The sequence below is a fragment of the Siphateles boraxobius genome, unplaced genomic scaffold (genome assembly GCF_051911475.1).
Source record: "Siphateles boraxobius isolate OS27281-9 unplaced genomic scaffold, OSU_SipBor_1 66, whole genome shotgun sequence".
NCBI lineage: Eukaryota > Metazoa > Chordata > Actinopteri > Cypriniformes > Leuciscidae > Siphateles > Siphateles boraxobius.
Window position 1 is genome coordinate 7,139,419 of NW_027509193.1, and position 24,248 is coordinate 7,163,666.

Consider the following 24,248-nt stretch of genomic DNA (forward strand, 5'->3'; position numbering starts at 1 on the left):
AACCATGAACACAAAAGCCACACCACACAATTGGCTTTTAATTGGTAAACATGTAACTATAATGGAGTTATTTCCATCGATCAATTTCTTATTCACATTTAAAAGATTTCAAGAGGTTACTTAAATTATACCCAGCTTGTCAGTCTGCACAAATACCGATCAACATGCTTGTTTGCTTTGCGGCCCCTTTAAATAAATACCATGTAGGAAACTACATTTTAACTTAAGGAAATTAATTCAATCTCTGTAAATTAATAACCAATGTTATGTTGGACCAACATATGCTATTTACACTTCAGTGAAAATCTTATAATTAAGAAAATGCTGTTTTCACTTGTTAATTTGACCTAAACCAACTGAATTGTGTTGACCCAACTAAACTAAATTATTTTGAATAAACTTAATTAAATTGTGTGTAAAAACTGTTGGTTTTTTTTTACATCAAAATGAACAAATATTTTTTCGTGTCATTTAGTTCGTTTTGATCGTTGAATGAACAAAATGACTCGAAAAAAGATTCGTTCATTTTGATGAACCAGTTCGAACAGGAGAGTCACGAACGTGCATCACAGAACAGAGCAAGGCGAGCATTTGTGCTTATAAAACTTAAACTTTTTTATTTATTTTTGAAATGACATCTTGGATGACATGGGGGTGAGTAAATTATCAGCAAAAGGTTTTTAAAAAGTGAACTACTTTAATTCTTAAATTAATGTGAAATTCGTTAATCTCATATAGGCTTTCGATTATGCATAGCCTATCATATTTGCTAATTATATATTAGACTAATTAGTGCTGTTTTTTTCACCTCTCTTCTATTGCACAATATTGGCATTTTTATTTATTTATTTGTTTTTTTTTAGGTGGGCGGTTGAAGCCTTAAATTAGAAAAATTGATCCGTTCACGTTATTGCACTGTCAGACTCATGAGTAAAACTCATCAGAAAATGGGGATCTCATTTATGTTCTTACTGGCAGTTACTTTGTTCTGTCCTGTTCAAACAAGTGAGTAAACATCAGCTTTTGTTTTCCTGAGTCTTTAATAATCATAAATTATCTTTATACATTTCTTTATCTTATTCATAGACACATTTAGACATTTTCCTTACAATTGTAGGCGTACACTGCGCCTGCTGCTCTGCATTACTTCTGTTCTTCGCTTGACAGACCTTTTCACGGACTGTGATGGCGTGTTTTACGGTCATCAACATTGTAGGCTAAATCCTGCTATATATGAATATAAAATATTATTTTTTTATGTATGTAGCCTATTTATTACGATGGCTAGCATACTTTGTATTATATTACGGGAGTTAGACTAGGCCCTACATACAATTTAGGTAGGCTATTTCTCTCTTGAAAGTTTTTCTTTTGCTATGTGAGGAAATGGAAAGAAACCCTGCAATAAAACACAATATTTATATTTAGATTATTCATTTTCTCTTTATTCATTAAAATGCGTAGCATGCAGTAGTAATTCAAGTCTTAACCTGAAAGCCAAACATCGGTATTTTTTACTTACTTTAGACAATATAATAATATTAGGCTACTATAAATATGGTAGCCTAATGTCGTAAATTAGTCCTACCTGTCCCGACATTCCTTACTCTGCCGGTCTTTATCTTTTTATCAAGGTAAAATCTACTTATCAAGGTAAAATCTACTTATCGTTCCCAACAAAAATTGTTTAATGTAAAAATATGTTGAAGATTTGTGGAAAGACAGTCGATTCATTAAATAAGCTGTTTCCTAACAAAAGCGGTTTATTATTACCCAAAGTTACATCAGAACCGAACCCCTCATCCTAACAGGCAGATTTTGCGACCAATTGCTAAAACCTTTCGTCACGCCCCTACCTTTCGGCAGAGAGAAAGAGAGGAGAGGAAAAACAACTTATCACAAATTTCTTTCCAAAGAGAGCCGGAGAGAACAAAATTGTGCGAGATAGACGACCTATATGCCGATATTGTGCAGTGTAAATTGAGGCTGGCTGCACGTCTGCATTTCCCCACATGTGAGAAACAACTTCCAAGCTGAGTTAGCCCGAAAAGTGTGAGACAAATCTTTAGAGATAAAATGGAAAACAATTTATGTAAATAACATATGTAGATTGTGTGGATCTTGCATAAAAATGTTAATAAGTTGAAACTTGAAGATTTTATTACATGATAATAAACAAAAATAAATAAATATGCATTTAAAACGATTAAACGCTCTGTTCCAGAAACACTGGCAGGGAGTGAAGCAGCAGGCACATCACAAGATCCTTCTTCAGCTGCTCGTCCTTTTAATGAGATTGACATTGTGAATAAAGGTAAGAACAGAGTCAGAGAGCAACTATTAATTGTTTCCGCATTCAATGCACTTGTAACATTTTTAACAGAATTTTTTTTTTTAAATTGGCCTTCACAATCATGAAATATTTAAGTAATAGCACAAGTGCATAACCACTTATATATATTAAGTACTATTTTTACACTATGCACATGCAACTGATGGTAGCATAAATATCCTAGCCTATGTAATTTATGGCTTCGCTACATTTTAATAATAATAATTAGTTACATTTATATAACGCTTTTCTGGGTAGCTAATCTCCTCAACCACCACCAATGTACAGCATCCACCTGGATGATGCAACGGCAGCCATAGTGCATCAGAACGCCCAGCACACACCAGCTTACTGGTGGAGAGGAGACCGTGATGAAGCCAATCAGTATAGGGATGATTAGGACGCCATGATGGACAGAGGGTAGGTTTAAATTTGGCCAGGATGCCGGGGTTAAACCCCTGCTCTTTTTCGAAGGACATCCTGGGAATTTTAATGACCACAAAGAGTCAGGACCTCGGTTTACCGTCTCATCCGAAGGATGGGATTATGCCTTCATTATCCATCCATGTACTGTTTTTCTTTGCGGAAGCTTTGTGCTTCTCTTTAATGAGCTAATAAAATATTTAAACTCAAATCAATATTTCTTGTCTAATTATGCATGTGACAAATCGCTGTGGGGTCCAGATAACCCGTTTTTGGTTTATTTTGCAAGAACAGACATCTGGGTGTACACTATCCCTCAATAGTCTATAATTAATTAAATTTAATCCATTGATTTTTTTATATATAACAAAATAGCATGCTATATTTGTAGTGTACAAACAAATATTTGTTCGTTAAGATGAAATAGCATTCACTTTAAATCATTTTTAAAAACATTTAATAAACATGTACATAATATTAAGAAACGTATTTGATTTTTATGTTAGCAGCATATGAATGAAAAAAAAAAAATAGAGGTTTACAAAACTGATTTAATGCAAAAGAGGGGAATTTTTGCATATCCCACCCCATCATTTCTTCGGGTCATTTTGACCCGAAATTCACTTTTTAAATTTTTTTTTAAATTGAGTGTTTATCAGAGTGGTCTAAGACCTTATGACTTATATATATATACACTCACTGTCACAATTAGGCTTCTTTCGACTTTGTTTGTTTTGATTTGCCACGTGTGTTCCCCGTCTGAGTTTCCCGCCACCTATCTGTATCCATGGACACTGATCACCTCCCTCAAAGCCTCTCATTTTGTAATCATCTTCACCGCGTATTTAAGTTCCTGCCTGTCTTCACTTCAATGTCCGGTATTGTTTGTGTTATACACGCTGTCTCACCCATTTGCCTGTTCCTGAGTTTGCTATATTAAAGAAATTGTTATATTTTACTTTCATCTCCGTCATCCTTACTACGAGCCGTGACAGAATACCGGACCAAAATTAAGATGGATTTTGAGTTCATCGCCCTAGCTCAGAAGAGCCAGGATTTTTTGTCTTTCACCACAAACTTCTTTTACCTTGCAGTCACCAGCCCCCTCGACGACAAAACCCTGAGACCCTGTTCTGGATCGGGGCAAACTTCCACCATCCGATCGACCTCCCAGACACCTCGAACCTGAACTGGAAGGAGGCCATCATCAGGTGTCTGGAGAGTGTCGCAGCCCGATCCAGAACACATTCAGACCCAGAGCCCGGATTACCACCCTCGACTGCGGAGATCCCGTGCGTGCCCCCCGCAGACGGAGAGCTACCACCCGTCACGACGCGTCAGCCAGAGCCCTAGACGAAGAGGACAGAGCTGACCCTCGCGCCGGAGGAGGAGCTCCAACAGGAGTCTGACCAGGGGTGTGACCCCACGACATCTGCGGACGAGGGGACCCAGTCTACGGAACAAGAGGACTGGCTGATAAGCTTCACTTATGAAATAACTTTTCCCGCCCTATCCCACCCGTCATCTGCATCTTCGTCGTCTTCCGATTTGTCCAGTGACTGTATCTACCCTGTCATCTGTCAGTTCAATACCATCTTAAAACCCAGCTCAGCCAGTCCTCCAGCCCCGCCGCTGCTGGATGTACGCAGCCCTGCACCGTCTCTGAGGAGTTTCCCCGATGTCGAGCTGCAGGTCAGCCCACCATCCGCAGCGCCTGTACATGAGGATCCTATGGCTTTGCCTCCAGCCTTGGTCCTCTGCACTCCATCTCGGCCTGTCGACCTGCCGGCTCCGTCTTGGCTCCTCCCACAGACGCTTCCACCAGAGACCCTCGAACGATCGGCTGCAGCGGGTTCCCTCGTCCTGCCGGCTCCCCCTTGGTCAGTCGTCACCCTGCCTTCGCCACGGACTTATGGTCCGTCCGCTATGCTCCTTCCCTCCACCCCTTTGGCTTCAGCGGGCTCCTCCTTCCCTTCGGCTTCACCTCTGTCCTCCCTCACTCCACCTCCGCCTCTGCTCTCGGGCACTCTGGAGAGTCCACCACCAGAACCTCCTCCGGTCCCCCGTAATTTTGTTACGGCGCGAGGACGCGCCTTGCCGGAGGGGGGCGTTATGTCACCATTAGGCTTCTTTGGACTTTCTGTTTGTTTTGATTTGCCACGTGTGTTCCCCGTCTGAGTTTCCCCCCACCTATCTGTATCCATGGACACTGATCACCTCCCTCACAGCTGCCTGTCATTTTGTAATCATCTTCACTGTGTATTTAAGTTCCTGCCTGTCTTCACTTCAATGTCCGGTATTGTTTGTGTTATACCTGCTGTCTCACCCGTTTGCCTGTTCCTGAGTTTGCTATATTAAAGAAAGTGTTATTTCTACTTTCATCTCCGTCATCCTTCCTACGAGCCATGACACTCACCTAAAGGATTATTAGGAACACCTGTTCAATTTCTCATTAATGCAATTATCTAATCAACCAATTGCATGGCAGTTGCTTCAATGCATTTAGGGGTGTGGTCCTGGTCAAGACAATCTCCTGAACTCCAAACTGAATGACAGAATGGGAAAGAAATGTGATTTAAGCAATTTTGAGCGTGGCATGGTTGTTGGTAGCCTGGTTCTACCAGACTCTCGTACATTTCATTTGTACAGAGAGTCTGGCACCGCTCCATTGACAAGCGTTAACTTCCTTGTAGGCGGGTATTCTATTGAAGTCTAAAACTATTGGATCTGCCCAGAGTCACTCTATCTGCCATAACCAATCGCTGACGTTTGGTCGTGACATATGTCTTTTCCCGAACCCCGTGGGAGGATGGCCATAAACACAAAACTAAGCAAAGATTGTTCTTGCTCCGGCTTTAACTTCTTGATATTCGGCAGCGTTGCCACAACGGACCGAATGGCTTCGCTCGCATCTTTCTTATTTTGAACTACAACTCAAAATAACGCACGAGTCGACATCAACGTCATCGTTCTCAGCCACTCCCTCTGTTCGCTGATTGGCCCAGTAAAAAATTGATCGGAGAAAACCAAAGTCTACAGCGCAATCCCAGACGTAGTACTGAAGGAAAATGAAATTGAGCGGAAGTGCGTAGGAGGGCGGAGCCAGGCTAGGTTGTTGGTGCCAGACGGGCCGGTCTGAGTATTTCACAATCTGCTCAATTACTGGGATTTTCACGCACAACCATTTCTAGGGTTTACAAAGAATGGTGTGAAAAGGGAAAAACATCCAGTATGCGGCAGTCCTGTGGGCAAAAATGCCTTGTTGATGCTAGAGGTCAGAGGAGAATGGGCCGACTGATTCAAGCTGATAGAAGAGCAACTTTGACTGAAATTACCACTCGTTACAACCGAGATATGCAGCAAAGCATTTGTGAAGCCACAACACGCACAACCTTGAGACGGATGGGCTACAACAGCAGAAGACCCCACCGGGTACCACTCATCTCCACTACAAATAGGAAAAAGAGGCTACAATTTGCAAGAGCTCAACAAAACTGGACAGTTGAAGACTGAAAAATGTTGCCTGGTCTGATGAGTCTTGATTTCTGCTGAGACATTCAGATGGTAGAGTCAGAATTTGGCGTAAACAGAATGAGAACATGGATCCATCATGCCTTGTTACCAGTGCGCAGGCTGGTGGTGGTGGTGTAATGGTGTGGGGGATGTTTTCTTGCCACACTTTAGGCCCCTTAGTGCCAATTGGGCATCGTTTAAATGCCACGGCCTACCTGAGCATTGTTTCTGACCATGTCCATCCCTTTATGGCCACCATGTACCCATCCTCTGATGGCTACTTCCAGCAGGATAATGCACCATGGCACAAAGCTTGAATCATTTCAAATTGGTTTCTTGAACATGACAATGAGTTCACTGTACTAAAATGGTCCCCACAGTCACCAGATCTCAACCCAATAGAGCATCTTTGGGATGTGGTGGAACGGGAGCTTCGTGCCCTGGATGTGCATCCCACAAATCTCCATCAACTGCAAGATGCTATCCTATCAATATGGGCAAACATTTCTAAAGAATGTTTTCAGCACATTGTTGAATCAATGCCACGTAGAATTAAAGCAATTCTGAAGGCGAAAGGGGGTCAAACACAGTATTAGTATGGTGTTCCTAATAATCCTTTAGGGTATTTGGTTACGTTACGTAACCAAATTTAAGTGCCCTTTTTTATGGGGTGCTTTTTTTAAAATAAATGAGTATATATATACAGGTCCTTCTCAAAAAATTAGCATATTGTGATAAAGTTCATTATTTTCCATAATGTAATGATAAAAATTAAACTTTCATATATTTTAGATTCATTGCACACCAACTGAAATATTTCAGGTGTTTTATTGTTTTAATACTGATGATTTTGGCATACAGCTCATGAAAACCCAAAATTCCTGTCTCAAAAAATTAGCATATTTCATCCGACCAATAAAAGAAGTGTTTTTAATACAAAAAAAAAAGTCAACCTTCAAATAATTATGTTCAGTTATGCACACAATGGTCAATACTTGGTCGGGAATCCTTTTGCAGAAATGACTGCTTCAATGCGGCGTGGCATGGAGGCAATCAGCCTGTGGCACTGCTGAGGTGTTATGGAGGCCCAGGATGCTTCGATAGCGGCCTTAAGCTCATCCAGAGTGTTGGGTCTTGCGTCTCTCAACTTTCTCTTCACAATATCCCACAGATTCTCTATGGGGTTCAGGTCAGGAGAGTTGGCAGGCCAATTGAGCACAGTAATACCATGGTCAGTAAACCATTTACCAGTGGTTTTGGCACTGTGAGCAGGTGCCAGGTCGTGCTGAAAAATGAAATCTTGATCTCCATAAAGCTTTTCAGCAGATGGAAGCATGAAGTGCTCCAAAATCTCCTGATAGCTAGCTGCATTGGCCCTGCCCTTGATAAAACACAGTGCACTAACACCAGCGGCTGACATGGCACCCCAGACCATCACTGACTGTGGGTACTTGACACTGGACTTCAGGCATTTTGGCATTTCCTTCTCCCCAGTCTTCCTCCAGACTCTGGCACCTTGATTTCCGAATGACATGCAAAACTGAGCAACAGTCCAGTGCTGCTTCTCTGTAGCCCAGGTCAGGCGCTTCTGCCGCTGTTTCTGGTTCAAAAGTGGCTTGACCTGGGGAATGCGGCACCTGTAGCCCATTTCCTGCACACGCCTGTGCACGGTGGCCCTGGATGTTTCTACTCCAGACTCAGTCCACTGCTTCCGCAGGTCCCCCAAGGTCTGGACCGGTCCTTCTCCACAATCTTCCTCAGGGTCCGGTCACCTCTTCTCGTTGTGCAGCGTTTTTTGCCACACTTTTTCCTTCCCACAGACTTCCCACTGAGGTGTCTTGATACAGCACTCTGGGAACAGCCTATTTGTTCAGAAATTTCTTTCTGTGTCTTACCCTCTTGCTTGAGGGTGTCAATGATGGCCTTCTGGACAGCAGTCAGGTCGAAGTCTTACCCATGATTGCGGTTTTGAGTAATGAAACAGGCTGGGAGTTTTTAAAAGCCTCAGGAATCTTTTGCAGGTGTTTATAATTAATTAGTTGATTCAGATGATTAGGTTAATAGCTTGTTTAGAGACCCCTTTCATGATATGCTAATTTTTTGAGACAGGAATTTTGGGTTTTCATGAGCAGTATGCCAAAATCATCAGTATTAAAACAATAAAAGACCTGAAATATTTCAGTTGGTGTGCAATGAATCTAAAATATATGAAAGTTTAATTTTTATCATTACATTAAGGAAAATAATTAACTTTATCACAATATGCTAATTTTTTGAGAAGGACCTGTATATATATATATATATATACATGTGTATATATATATATATATATATATATACTCATTTATTTTTAAAAAAAAGCACCCCATAAAAAAGGGCACTTAAAGGGCAGGTGCCAACGTAACTTTGGACATTAAAATGTTGTTAGTCCAAATGCAAAATTCAAATGTATGCCTTCAATGCAACATACTTTTCATTTTAATAAAAGTGTCTGCCAAAAACAAATACCCTGAGTGGGTTGTTGAGAATCTGACCTTTTAGAAGATACTTTTCTTTACATGTTGGTCTGTGCACCTACCTTTAACCTTTAACCAGATAATCAAATCTCATAAATAGATTTATATAGGTGATATTTTGGAATTAGTGTAAAAATGCTTAAAACACTTAAGATTTATACTTGGCTTCAATAAATACATTGCAAATGTAAACGTACAAATTACTATTGTATTGGATGCTCTTGATAGAGTAAGAAATGTTTATTATTATTATTTATTTAACTTAGAAAAAATGGCCAACATTAAGTGAAACAAGTGTACATGACTTTACATATTATTAAGAAAACAGACAGTGAGGACTTCGCCATTTTTTCAGAACTCTGTCACTGAAGTATAACTTCTGCCATCAGATTTCATGAATCTCAGTTTGTTTTTGCTTTGATCAGTGGTCAAGCAACCACACAAGCAAGAACCAAACAGTGCAAAATGAAGGTAAAGCTTATGCTTACAATCTTACAACCACGAGTCGTAACACACCAAGTTAGTTTACTAACATGTAGCGACAGCATTCTTCCAGAGAATCTTTTACAACAAACTTTGTTTCTGTCACACCCTAATGTTGCTAATGTTTTTATTTTTGAATTAAGATGATTTGGCGTAGCCACGGGTGTGCCCTACACCTAAAATTTGTTTTTGCACCTTTCATTTGTAATAGATATATCTGTACCGCAAACTGTTATAAAAAAACACAATTTTAATAATGTAAGTACGACTGTCTGCTTACACGGCAGGTCCAAAATGCACACCCAATTCATATCAGATTTATTTCCACATATAAATGACGCCTGAAACCTCAAGTATGACCGAGCTATCGTAGTTAACAAGAAGAAATTTGGGCTCCCTTCCTATTCATTTTTCAAAGAGTAGAGGACATGGAAGTTTTCTTGCTGGAAGTACGAGACAGAAGAAAAATCTGTGTGTCTTGTTTACACAACCCTCACTTGTGAATCTTGTGAGATCAAGCGATTTCTGTTTTCTTATTTTATATTTTAGGTTCGATAATGTTTTTTCTACTCCTGTTTAAGGCTGCTCTTAGCTTTGCTGCACTTATCTGTGCTGTGGTGTTATGCAGGTATTATTCTCTTTTAATTTTTTTAATTTTGTAGTTCTGTAAAGCACTTAGGTCAGTCAGTGGCTGTTATAAAATGTGCTGCATAAATAAAATCAACTTGAACTTGAATCTAGCCTACCAGTGGGAGTACTATGTAAATAAATATTGATTGAGTTTTTTAAAATATTACAATGTTATGTGAATTGTGTACTTCAATGTTATATTCATAAAATGTATTATTTTATCTTATTATACCATTAAAATGTGGAGTGGATGCCTCACTAATCTCAGATCACATTTGTTATCTTGTTTTTCCTCTAGTGTGGGAAGTCACATGGCTGGTTTTAGAGTACTGGACTGCTTGTTTCCATTTCATTAAAATAGCTTAATGCATAGCCTATCACATGAAGGTTGAGTCTATCCAATATCCCATTAAAAGTCACAGACAGTTCATTAAGAACACAGACAGTGAGGACTTCGCCATTTTTTCAGAACTCTGTCACTGAAGTATAACTTCTGCCATTAGATGTCATTAATCTCAGTTTGTTTTTGCTTTGATCAGTGGTCAAGACCTGCAGACCCAATGAGTTCAGCTGTGGTGATGAACACAAGTCATGTCTGCCTACGTCATGGAGGTGTGATGGTGACAAGGACTGTCTGAATGGTGCGGATGAGGAAGGCTGTGGTGAGTGACATCTCTTTAAATCTCATCTTTTCTGCACATACCTAATTTATTGAAATTTATTGAAAAGATTTCTGGTACAGGATAATACAAACATTTTAATTTTATTAAAAAATAAAAACTTAATTAATTTCATAATTGAAGTTTTCCTAACAATCCTAAATAAATTACGTAAAATTAATTACATTAGTTACTGGCAAGCTTTATAATCATACATAACACCTATTGACAGGCAAAATGCATCCAACCTATTCTTAAAGGAATTAATAGAAGGGGAACACACAACTTCTTCTGGAAGCTCATTCCATGATATTACCACACGGAGTGTAAAAAAGTTCTTTCTCTTTTCAGACAAGCATGTTCTAGGGTAGAGTTTTAACAAATTCTCGTACCTATTGTTCCAAAACTGCAAGATAGGTTCAACTGTTACATCATATATTCCCTGTACAAGTTTATATACTTGAATCAAATCTCCTCTATATCTCCTAAATTTGAGAGTTGGTAAACTTAATTTCCTCAATCTATCTTCATACGACATATTTTTCATTCCTGGAATTAATTTAGTAGATCTTCTCTGGACCCTTTCAATTTTTTCCACCTATTTTAATTTAAATGGACACCAGACTGAGCTCGCATATTCAAGATGTGATCTTACCAGGGATTTATACAATGGTAAAAATATATCCTTGCCTAAATTTTCAAAAGTTCTTCTTATCATTGCAATCATAGAAGTTGCTTTTTTGACTTTTTCAGAAATATGTGTGTGGAATTCAAGTGAACCATCCACCACAACATCCAACCATCCACCCTCTCCTCATGTACAGGATTACCTAGATGAACATAGTTAAAATTTGTGGCCCTGTCCCAAATGGCACACTTCATAAGCACTTAATTAATTCACACCGTTAATTCCAAGAGAACGTGGGGTGTCCATTTAATCGTTTTAGGTTTCTGAAGGGTCCTCGCGAGCGCCCCCTTTGCTGCCGATTTGCGCCTTTAATTCGCACTTTTGCCTTTGCCGAGCCCCCACTGAGGGCCTTTCCAAGTACCCACACTTGCTGTCTTTGCACTTGACCACTTGTCTACTCGCATGACGTATTTCCTGTATTTGCCCCAAGTGTTCAAGTAGACGTGAAGACTGCAAGTGTGTGTGCAGATCTTTTGATTACCCGATTGGACACACTTATAGTGTTATAAAAATCCAAGTGTTTACCGAGCTTTATTTTGATTTCCAATACTTTGAATTTTAAAATAAACTTTTAAATGTCTGGTCAGTAGTCCCTATATAACAGTAGACACAATTTAGTAATTTTGGTTCTTCTAATTAAATGACAAAAAGCAGTTGCAAAAGTTGTACAAAATACACGTAACCTATTCATCTTTGCACCAATAAAAAACACTTTAACAATTTGTTTTACTACCAAATTACATGTTATATCTAATCAATTTAACTTACATAATCTTGCGATTTTGGGGCATGCGAATTTCCCAAACCTAATGCATGATGGGCTAGCTTAGCCTCGAATACTGCTCTGATGCGTTATTCAAGATGGCGTGCGTTTAGTGTGCGTCCAGGGCTCTGCGCTTTGGCATTTTTTAGACATGGGACAGTCTTGCACACTTACTTCCTGTCACGTGCACGCGCTCTTAACGCGAGACACTACAGGTAAATAGGGTAAAATTTTTGAGTTACAGATATCACCACGAAACTTTACCAGTTGATTACTCACATGAATAGGAGAAAAAAATGTATTGCAAGTTTTCTGTAATTTTTTGTTTAAATATGCTAATCAGGCTATATCTAATTAAATATGCACTAATTTGCCTATATTTTGAAGTGACATTTTTTTAAGATGAAAAAAAAAAACAAGGTTCAAAATTATTTTTGCATTTTGTTGATATATTCAATGAAAAGACATTTACAGAGGGGATTATGAATATCTCCTTTTGTTACCCTGTAAATCAGAAAATACTGCCAATAGCCTTAACTTGATTTCCGCCCTGTTTTTAGGCATTAAATGTCATACAAAACAGGCCAAGAATGATATATCAACAAATCCCTCTGAACAAACCTTCACAATATAGTTAGGAATAGGACTGTAAAGTTTGGTGTATGTAGGTGCTACAGAAGGGGAAAATCGTCACTAGGAGTGTGAGAAAAAACTCATTTTGAGAAAACGGCCTTTAAAGATTTTTATGGCAAAATTTCACTAATTTCTATTGAAAGCCATGAATTACAGACAAAATATGCTTTAGGTCCAAGTAAAATCAATGTATCACACTGTTTAACATCCAAAACTCATCATTGCTTCATCCATCGCTGATCATAACATCCAAAACAACACTCAAAGCATCAAAACAACACATCAACAGTCCATCACACAGGTGAATATGATCTGCCCTTGGGGACGACTCAAAACCATTTTAGCATCCCACAATTACAGATTTGTTTAGTATTATATAGTAATTATATTATACAAAAACTGAAATGTGTTGTGTAATGTAATTGTTTTGTATAGTATAGTATTATGTGATGCATCTATCTATAAATTACAGGAACGTCTGTCTGTCTGTCTGTCTGTCTGTGTGCGTGTCTGTTAATCGCATATCTCTCAAACCGTTAGTCCGATGGATCTCAAACTTGACGAGTGTCTTGCTATGGGCACGAGTAAGTGCAGTGCTGAGTGTGACGTTGTTTGGATTAGAAATGCAAAAGATATCGTCAAATATATCGGTAAAAGAAGCACACATTGAAGTTGTGGTTTAGAAATAAACATTCTGACATTAGAGAGGGTTGTGGTTTAAAAATTGTGGTTTAAAAATAAACATTCTGTCAGCTAAACATTAAGTCAGCTACACTGGTTACCTCTGAATATTGTAGTTATTCAGAAGTAGATAGTTGTCAGTAGTTAGTTATATATGTAGTTCAATTTTCCATATTTATTGTATGTCAGTATCAGTATTTGCTTTCTACCATGCACATATAAAAATGTCACTGAACTTTTGCTGTGTAATTGAAACAATGAGCACTCAAAGACAACAAACCAACAACTACTAAAAACACACACAAAAACTGATTTTGCACATACTGTCAAATTGATTAATCGCAATAAAAAAAATACAGTACACACGCGTATAATATACAGTATATATAAATATAATATAGCCTATACACAGAAACACACATACATCTATCTATAAATTACAGAAACGTCTGTCTGTGTGTCTGTTATTCGCATATCTCGGTAAAAGAAGCACACATTGAAGATGTTTAGAAGGTTGTGATTTAAGAATAAACATTCTGACATTAGAGGGTTGGGGTTTAAAAATAAATGAATATTATATTTTATTCACGGCCATCATTTGTAGTAGCCTATTCACAAACTGTTTGCTCAAGCGTAGCGTTTTCTCAGAGTTCACTGTGTCGCTGCTCCAGCCAAGGTCTGAACCTCCCCTTTATCGTCACACTTATTCATGTGTGGATGTTAACTGAATCTGTAAGTCAGCTACACTGTTTACTTCTGATATTATATTTTATTCTGGTGCGCTAAACGTTATCGTTTTCTCAGAGTTTAGGCTCCTGTGTAACATAGCAAAATTTGTCTTGCCCACCTCTGGGCCTCACCCTTGCTTCAATTCTGGCCCAGTTCTGGCTGGGTCCCAGGCCCAAAACTGGCCCAACACACCGAAAACGGTCTCAAACAACTTCCTCTGGCCTAGATGTGGCCCACACCCTGTAAAATGACTCTTATTCATTGATATGGCCCAGGCCTGGCCCAAGCACTATAAAATGACTCTTATTCATTGATTTGGCCCAGGTCTGGCCCAGGCACTGTAAGCGAGATCTGGCTGAGAGTCGGTTGGGTCCCCGGGCCAGATGTGGCCCAAAAACTGGCAGACAGTGAAACTCAAATTCAACCATTTAAGGGTTTTTATTACAAAATTAACAAATATACTTTAATATAAACATGTATTAACAATGAGCAAAATACACTATATATTAACATTTATTAACAAAACAATTTTTAAACCACAAAATAAGTAAATTATTTACTGTATATGATTAAAAGAAAAACATAATTCTCTTTCACACAAACTTTTTCACTCTCTTTAACACTAAATTAATTACTTTTGCAAATGTCAAGTCACCATTAAATATATATCGCTATATACAGTAATGACTGTTTCAAAGCAGCTTTACAGGGTTAAACAGGAAAATGATCAATGATGCAAACAGAGTTCAATTTGGCTGTAAAGCTGCTCTAAAAAGAAAATAGTGTCATTGTTCAGCTGAATTCAGTTCAGTGTTGATTCAGTTCTGTTCAACAACTGTATAACAACTGTATAAACTATATAAATTAAAACAAGGGTTAATTTTTATTATTAAGCAGCTCTGGAGAAAACAGTGATGTCATCGTCCAGCTCAGTTCAGTTCTCATATAATGGTGTCAATGCAGGCAGATCAATAATATTAAGAATAAGTGTCCCCATCTATGCAAGCCAGAGGCAACAGTGGCAAGAACCCAAACTCCATCAGTGACAGAATGAAGAAAGAAAAGCAGGCTCAGTCGGTGGACCAGTTCTCCTCTGGCCAAACAACGAACATGGTGTGTGTTCAGATTCAGACTGCTTCCCAAGTCAGATTGTGGATTGATATCATTCAGAGTATTTTATTCAGCTGTTTCTGCTTTAAGATTGGAAAAGATTACATCAAGGTAAAAGAGTAGCAAAACTCAAGAGCATGTAAATGTGAATTTAAGAACTTGTACAATAAATGTTTGTACTTGTACAATAAAATTTACACTCACACCTCCAATCTGAAAATCTCAATTAGGCATTTGAAACTTCTCAAATCTGCCATTGCATTTTTTTAATTGCCCCGCCTTCTCTCTCACCGCTGCTCAGTTTGCAAGTGCACAAGTTAGTAACGCATCTATATCACGAAAATAGTTGCAAAGTCAATGCGTGAAGATTTGAAATAGGCCTAGCACTGGTAGATGAGAAGTTGCAAATGTCTAATTGAGGTTGGATTTGAAATAGGCCTAGCACTGGTAGATGAGAAGTTGCAAATGTCTAATTGAGGTTGTACTGTGAATGTGAATGGTCATTTATTTCTGTGAATGGCATTTTACACATTTGTGACTAGGCTACTTCTCATCAACACTCTCTCCGGGACCGAATTTGTATTCTGACGTTACAGACACAATTATCATCGCAAACATCTAGATATTAAAACAAACTATTTTTTATCTTGACAGTTAAAACATCAAACAACACTAGTACAATAAATAAATTAAATTAGGCTACTTACTCGTTATTTTCAGCTGAATGATTCCTCTCGAAAACGTTGGTCTGCGTCTGCAGGATCCCCATCAGGATTTAAATTAACCGCCAAAACCTTTTTTCAGGCGGCTTAGTTCCTTAATTCTAGTAGTGGCCCGCTTGTGACAAAACGAACTCGGGCCGATGGTAATAACACCGAGTATGGACCTGACACTAGTACAACTGCTTTCAGCCGATACTGGCCCATACAGAAAAAGCCGTCAGTCAGCCAGATGTGTTATGCACAGTCGGCTCGGATCTGGCCCATTATCTGTTCACCGATGCCGACAGTGACGCTTTTCAGCCGGAATCGGCCCAACTGTGCTTGCTAATTAAATAAATATAATTCAGAGTCTATTTCGATGGGCAGCAGCTGTTTCCACATAGTATAATGCTCTTTTCACATAATTAAATGTTCTCTAATCCAACCTGTTACCTTTTTTTAATTAGGCTAATGAAATTAACATTTGACTTCTACTGGGCTGACAGCAAGAAGGCATAGGCTGGACCTGCACCATCACGGATAGATGAAGAGGAGATACACATTTTGGAAGAATATTAAAATCCAACAGGAAAAATAATGAAATTGTAGGAAATAAAGATGACCAAATAAATTGTGAATAATTTGTGTGTATTTAACAGCTGTGGTGGAGGTTACGGCATATATCTCAGACTATCCTTCCATTCCATACAGTAATCTGTTTCCTTTTCGGAAGGTGCGATGATGGGAATATGCATGTCATCAATGCATCCAACCACACTGGAAATCCTAAAGGAAAATCTAATTATTAGGTTACTTTCAGAGATCACAGCAAGATGTTATCAAATGAATGTCATTTACCAGATTAGCCTCATTTAACCCGATTTCTCCAGTACTGTCCTGCAGTCCTGTGAAACTTCTCTTTGATGGATCTCATGAGTTTGTGTGCAGTAAACAACACCGAAACTCTCAGAAAGAGTGTGAGAGCAAGGTACATTTTCCTTCCCGCTCTGATACAGCAGCTTTACTAATGTGCTCTACCGATGTTATATAGAAAAATGTGCAATGAATGAATGTACTGCACTGCAAAAAAAATGCTTTTCTTACTTAGCATTTTTGTCTTGTGGTTTCCAGTCAAAATATCTAAAGATTTTTAAATCAAAATGCATTTACTAAAAGAAAAACTATAAGAAAACCTCCCCCCGACCAGGTTAGGTTCACAAAGTAAGTTACCATGGTAACTGACTCTGAGTATAAGTTACCTCTCTTTCAGAAACAGGCTTGACTTACAGTACTTTGCTTTCTCGGGTTTGACATGCCTCCCATTCTGAAACGGAAAACCCAGAGTTTGCCTCATTTCAGGGTTAACATACTTAGAGTTTTCACTTAACCTCCTTTCTGAAACAGGCCCCTGCAGACCCACTGAGTTCAGCTGTGGTGATAAACGCAAATCATGTCTGCCTACGTCATGGAGGTGTGATGGTGACAAGGACTGTCCGAATGGTGCGGATGAGGAAGGCTGTGGTGAGTCTCTCTTTAAATCTCATATTTCTGTTGCCACAGATACAAACTTTACCTAGCAACTCTGTTATTGTGGATAAAGATAATGTTCTTCTCTCTCTTGGTAACATTAGTGACTCAACATGAAGATGCGCCAGTCACAAGCAAGAACCATACAGTGCTAAATGATGGTAAAGCTCATGCTTACAATCTTACAACCACGAGTCGTAACACACCAAGTTAGTTTACCAACATGCAGTAGCGACAGCATTCTTCCAGAGAATCTTTTACAACAAAGTGTTTCTGTCACACCCTAATGTTGCTGATGTTTTTGTTTTTGAATTAAGATGATTTGGGAAGCACCTGGGTGACACCTGCGGCTCGGACACTGACGCACGCAAAGTCCCTCCAACCAGCATTACCATAAATCATATACTGGAGAAACAATATGAAGTACTGACACAGGAAAAGACTAAACTGATTTTAGTAATACAAAATCTGAAATTAGAGGAAACTAAAGTTGGAGCTACAAAACCTTGGACATGGAGTGTAGATCTCGTTGACAGTTGACCAAGAATGAATTCATCAATTAATTGTATTTGAAATTTCCGAGATATTCCTATAGACTTAACACACTAAGAATGATAACTATAAAGATAACTTTACTAGACGTAAGCTCCACCCATTTGCTCTGCAGTGGGCAGCCTCTCGGCTACTTTGCTGGGAGACAAGCAGACGTAGCCTATGTGTGTGAGGAAATATCATATATTGTGTTAAAGCGCATGAGAACAGTTCCAGTCTCTGTTGTATCTGAGGTTGCTCAAATAAAAACAGAGAATAATCTGTTGTCATTTACTGGCAATTTCCGGGGATTGTTTTTCTGGCGGAAAAAGGGCATTTAATGATTTAACTTTAAATTAAATGTTATATGTTTTCTATGGTAACAGCAGTTCCCATATTCATAACCTAATTCAGATTCACAGCATAAGATTTGCAAAACACTTTCATAAATGCACAAGTTTTTTCTACACGTGCAACAGACTTAACATCAGGGAACATTGGATTTAGTTTTACCCTACATGAGCGGAGTTTCAGAATATTTTTAAAAATTAATTCAAAGCCCTTTTTATTTATTTTTTACCTCTGGGTATCACTAAAACATAAAAGCTGTCAATAAAGCGTTTTTTGTTTAGACTGTTTCTCAACAAAGGCTAAGGACATCTGTAAACTGGCAACGCAGTTTGATACTGGCAAAAATTTCTCATCCGTTTACAAAAATGTTCTACATTCACAGGTTCAAAATACAGGTCCTTCAGATTTATTTATAGTTTTCATTCGAAATATCTAAAATATATTTGAAGTGTAAAATACTGTAGTAGCCACAAGTCACTTGACGTAATAAAGTCTTCAAAATGTTAAAATATGTCTAACAATTGTTAAAGTCCCCCTGTGGTGAAAATCAAGTTTTAATGTTGTTTATATGTCTATGTGGTGTTTTTAAATCCATGTTTTAAGAAAAACCATGTACAAATTCATAAGTCATCACCATTGCTGAGTATTTTCTCTTTAAAACTGCAGCGAACCAAAGACGGTCTCAAAAACATTTATTCTTTTAAGGCATGAATAGTTTTTTTTCTTTCTTCCACGGGACAAAAAATAAAAATATAATTTAATAATTAAATTTGTCATTTTGGTGATCAAAGATGAGTTTTACAGCGGGACTTTAAGGTAAAGGAATACAAATTTAGGCCATCATGGTTCCAGACAAGGCTGCGGTTTACGGCAAACTCCAGACCCAGAGAGCAGAACTGCCCTCTCACTGATCATAACAGGCATCCTTCTAATCTAAGAAGACCACACAGGGTTGCAATCTTATTCTTATCAAAATGTTAAACAAGTCACAATGCTAGGCTGTTGTTAAAGTGGCTGCCAAACCATTGCTAAGATGTTCTGGGAGTTTGGGAAGGGAACCATAACCATTTATTGTATTGTGCATGCTTTCTTTTTTAACACAAGGTGGTGCTGTCAGTCAGAACTAAAAAGTCTGACCTCATCAGGAACACACTGAACTGCTGGAAACCGAAATGTTTACTCTTTTGAGAACAATGTCTAGTGAAAAAATTTGTGGAAGCTCATCTTCACAGCATTTCATTCCCTGATTGAATGCGGCTGGTAACTTTTGAGTTAAGCTTGGAGTTAACATTTTTGTTAAAATGTAAAAGCAAAAATAAATTAATAATAATAATAATCACTATGTGTATTGTTATTGTCAAAACATAGGTTGTCACTAATCTGAAATTCTGTTTAGTTACCAAGTTACAATGTTTACATATACGTATAACTGGTAGCCTATTGTTTTTAGTGCTTGACTCAAGTCTCAAGATTTCAATTCATAAGCTTGTAATTTGATTCCGATCTTGATTCAATATTGATTCCTTTGGATAAATATCAGGTACGGTAGCTACATATGCTTTTTTCTTAAGGAAAAAAACCACTCAACTAATGCTGTAAACATACAGAGAGAGCCCTGTGAGCTGGAATTATTATTAAAGGCTAAAATTAACAACTCAAATATAATGCGGGTTTTATAATAATAACAATGTTATCATATTTTTTTAAGTGATATAAGAGTAAAAATGCATGTAATATACTGCATATATTTAGCAAAATACTAAATAACTATAGTGTAATTTTTCTTGCTGACTATGTAAATGTAACATGAAGTTGTTTACAGCTGTTTCGAGCCATTGGATGAGCATCCTTCATTTCAGTGACTGTCTCTTTGTCTCTTTCAACATCCCTTCTAATGTTCATTCCTGTTTATTTACTACTTTAAAGGGTAACTAAACCCCTTGTTGGAGCCTAACTCCACCCACTGGCAATATTTGAAAAATGCTGGAAAAGTGGGCAGAGCCCAGCGGAGGGGGGCGTGAACCTGATACGCATCTCTTTGTATGGAACCTGCCTACGTCACCTGCAACCGCTGCGTCTCGAACCACCGCAACCACCAAATTGAAAATTCAACTGCAGTAGCCACCATTCAACCTGAAGAGGGCAGCACTCAGACGTTTTTAAACCATATATTGTAAAATTAAAACACTTTAAACCCAAATGTCAAAAAATGTACTGGAATCAAAGAACAGCATTTATGAAGCTCCATTCTTACAGATCATTAACTAAAAAAAGCTGTTTTAGTGCTTAGTTACCCTTTAACTAGGAGTAAAGAGGAAGAGATGATTGGGTCAGGAGGCGTGCCACATTAAAAGGCGCCAAGACGTTATTTATGGTTTGAATTTCTCTAAAATTAATAGAATTGAAAGCTGAGACTTTATTTCATAACAAAGTAACCTGCTCTGTGAGTTTTTTGCCATGTCTTTCACCCCGTGGCTGAAACGTCATCATTTTATCAAAGTCTTTTATCAGGTAAATATATAATTGACTGATCTGTTTCAATATTTTTTTAAGAAGCAGTCTTGCAAGTCTTGCATGCTTTGACGCACCTTAATCTCGTCCGAAATACGAACTCAAAGTCGGATAATTACTTGATTGGCCTGTTCCTATGTTTTATGATGATGTGAGCTACATTGTGAACCTATTGGAACATCTCCAATGAAACATCATAGTGTTTATCATAGTCATAGTGTACACTAAAGGCTGAAAATCACTCCAATCATTCAAGTGTTATATTCAAAATCTGTAATATAACACTTGAAAAATACCAGTTAGGACCTAGAGCAATGCAAAATATACAATGGGGTGAAATATTTCTTGGAACGAAGTGAAGACCAACTTTCACAGAATGAGAAAATCTGGAGAAAAAAAATAACTCAAACCAAAATTGGCTGAACTCCAAAAATAAGTAGCTAGACAGGAAGATCCATAATGGGAACAGTCAAGAGACAGTCAACGGAAACCCTGAAGAAGTTACAGTAGCTTAGTATAAATCTATCTGTCTGTCATCTATCTATCTATCTATCTATCTATCTATCTATCTATCTATCTATCTATCTATCTACCTATCTATCTATCTGTCTGTCTGTCTTCTACTGTCGGTCTGTCCGTCCATCCATCCATCCAAAAAGACTTGTCTACGCGTTTTGGTGAAACAGAAAACAAAAGGCACATTATGTGTTCAGGTACACACTCATTTTTAATTGTTATTGATTTTGAAATAAATGTATTTTATTCTGTCATTATATATGTATATACCATGTCCATGAATGGTTCTCGTTCAAATACTTCTTGATTTTTAATGTTGTAACATAAAAGAATGTGCTAAAGCCAAAGGAGGTGAATAAATTGTATTTGTACTGTATGCAACTGATCAAGGTCTAAGTGTATGTTTGCACATGCTAACTAAATAACCTGATTCGCTCAAAGACCATCTGTTACTCGCAGCGCACGGTCTGGTGATAAATTAAGGTGTGGCAAATGAGAAAATGAGAAGTCATTTGTCAATGGTTCATAAAAGCCTAATTGCCTTTATGCAAAAGTAACTGTTTCTTTCTATTGATTTTTCGATTGCATGTGACCCAGGTGTGTTCATGACCGGTTTTTGAGAGATTAACCCTTAAATATTATCTGTCTCTGCTAAGAGATCATACTAAATCTTTTGGGTTTTTGCTTTGACAGTCTGTGCTGAAAACAGTAGGCTATTCATCATGACTGCATGGTTCAGATGTCCTGTATCCTATCAGGTGCTGCATGGGGAGATCTTTTACTAGGCCATGGGACTCTGAGAACACTGAGACCTTTTTGTTAACATCCCACCCCCTTTGACGAGATGTCATAATCAGTAGTCAAGGCAAGAGATTTTGACTGGGGTACTGTGGGAGTTTGCTTATAAAATATGTTTGTTCGGTTATCAAAGACTTGTCAGACCTGCTCAGTTTGTTACAGGAAAGTCTACATTTGGGTTCTAGGTGTAAAAAAAGCTTTTGTTGAGTAATTTAAAAAGATTTAAAATCAAGTCTGACTGTTTTTGCTCAACTGAAGCTTTTTATTTCATGACTAACACAATCTGACTACACAGGTTATACCAGCCAAATACATTTTTGAGGGTTAGAGATGTAGGAGCTCCTCATGCTTTTTATATTTTAAAAATGACTTTTTTGATGGGATATTAAGTTACATATTCAGTTCTTTTAATCACTTCGTATTCATTGTGTTTGCATGTTAAACAGAGAATAACGCTCTCAACATCTAGACAATGCTGTTACTATACAAACAAACTACTGTTAAGTATTCAGGATGTGTATCGTGAAAAAGCATGAAGGACACATTAAACTCCCAAACAAGCGTGAAAACACAACTTATGTGCTCTTACTTTCTATTTGCAGAGTTTAATTGTTGATATAAGATATTGCTTCTGATGCTGAGTTGTTTTCCCCTCATTTTTCTTGCTTTCACATTGATGTTTTTTTAGCATTTGGAACCTATAGTGGCAACATAAAGCATCAGAAACTTACTTATTACACCCAAGTATAAAATTGCTTGTTTTGCTCAAAAACGTATAGAACTGGATTGTCGTTTTTTCTTCTTTTTTCTGTTTTGACAAGCTGGGAAGCTTCCCGGTAGCTATATTGATGTGAGTAATGGGTGGCAGAGTGACGGATCCGGTTTCCGATTAGGACGAGATGCGTTTTTTTCTGGTGAAAAAGAGAACAGATAAGCGTGTTCACCTCACTTGCTCTACACACAAACATTGGACTTTTTATTTGCGCACACACTCCTTGTTTCCTAGTAGGTGTTTTTCGCACCACAAACCGTTCTGGCAAGTCATTTTTGCAAGATCTTTTCATATTCTTGTAGATTTCTGAAGGATCTTGTGACACTGAAGACTGGAGTAATGATGCTGAAAATTCAGCTTTGCCATCACAGGAAAATTAATATTTTAAACATTTTAAAATATTCAATTAGAAAATAGTTATTATAAATTACAATATTACTGTTTTATAGTATTTTTAGATTATATATATGCAGCTTTGATGAAAATTAGACTACAAACTTTTGAACACATCAGCTGTTACTTTTTTTTTTACTATTCATACACTCATCATGACTTTATGCAACTACATTTTTAGGGCTTCATCGGTTTCATTTGTAGACCCGTATGCCACTGTGAAGCTTTGTTTGTATTCCGTTGATCTGAAAGATCACTGTGCGTTTTCCATGGATGTCAAACAATTTAGCAGAACTGGTTCTGGGGGCCTCCGGCTCCAACTTGCAAATATTTTTCCTCCTACAGCAAAGTTAGGGAAAGTAAGTCTGTTTATACTTTATGATGTGCTTTCAGTAACTTAACATTATTTCTGCCATGCCAGGACCAAGCATGCTTGCTATGGAGAAAATCTTGACCTCAATTTCTATCTAAATATTAAGTGAAAACATCATGAAATTTTCAAAAATCTACTCAAGACCGGATCGGACTAATGACAGGAAAACATTGCATTGTTTTGGTAAATGTCCCAGTGATAGTTTAAGAAGACTCAGTGTTCTAATGACGTCCGGGCCACCAGTTCAAGGCTATTGAGTACTTTTTACACAGTGTTTTTACCCTGCTGCTAATGTGTCTAGTTAAGCATTTGATAATGTGCCCCCACAATGTATATAAACCATAAGAAAAAAATCATTCAATTCATTTTTAATAAAAAAATGTTGATCACTTTTACTGGCAATGCATATCCTGTGCACCCATTACAAAATGGTTTCTTTAAAAAATGTTTGTGGTTTTCTATCCTACATAATCTAATAGCCTACATCTGTATAATAGCCTAGTCATAAACGCCTTATAGGTTTTTAACTCTCTAACAAAGATCACTGAGAATCTACCGAAAAGCAAACAGCCCGTTATTATTGTTTAATAATTATTGTTTATGACTGCGCTGCGG

General features: G+C 37.8%; 1 protein-coding gene across 1 annotated transcript; it reads left to right on the plus strand.

Annotated features, from left to right (window-relative positions):
• Positions 1 to 945: 945 nt before the first annotated feature.
• LOC143721476 (uncharacterized) lies at positions 946 to 18,201 on the plus strand. The gene is made up of 5 exons (XM_077211898.1): positions 946 to 1,005; positions 10,437 to 10,559; positions 17,266 to 17,382; positions 17,493 to 17,549; positions 17,706 to 18,201. Exons 1-5 carry the CDS (start codon positions 948 to 950, stop codon positions 17,783 to 17,785), a joined length of 435 nt encoding a protein of 144 aa, XP_077068013.1. The 5' UTR covers positions 946 to 947; the 3' UTR covers positions 17,786 to 18,201.
• Positions 18,202 to 24,248: the final 6,047 nt, after the last annotated feature.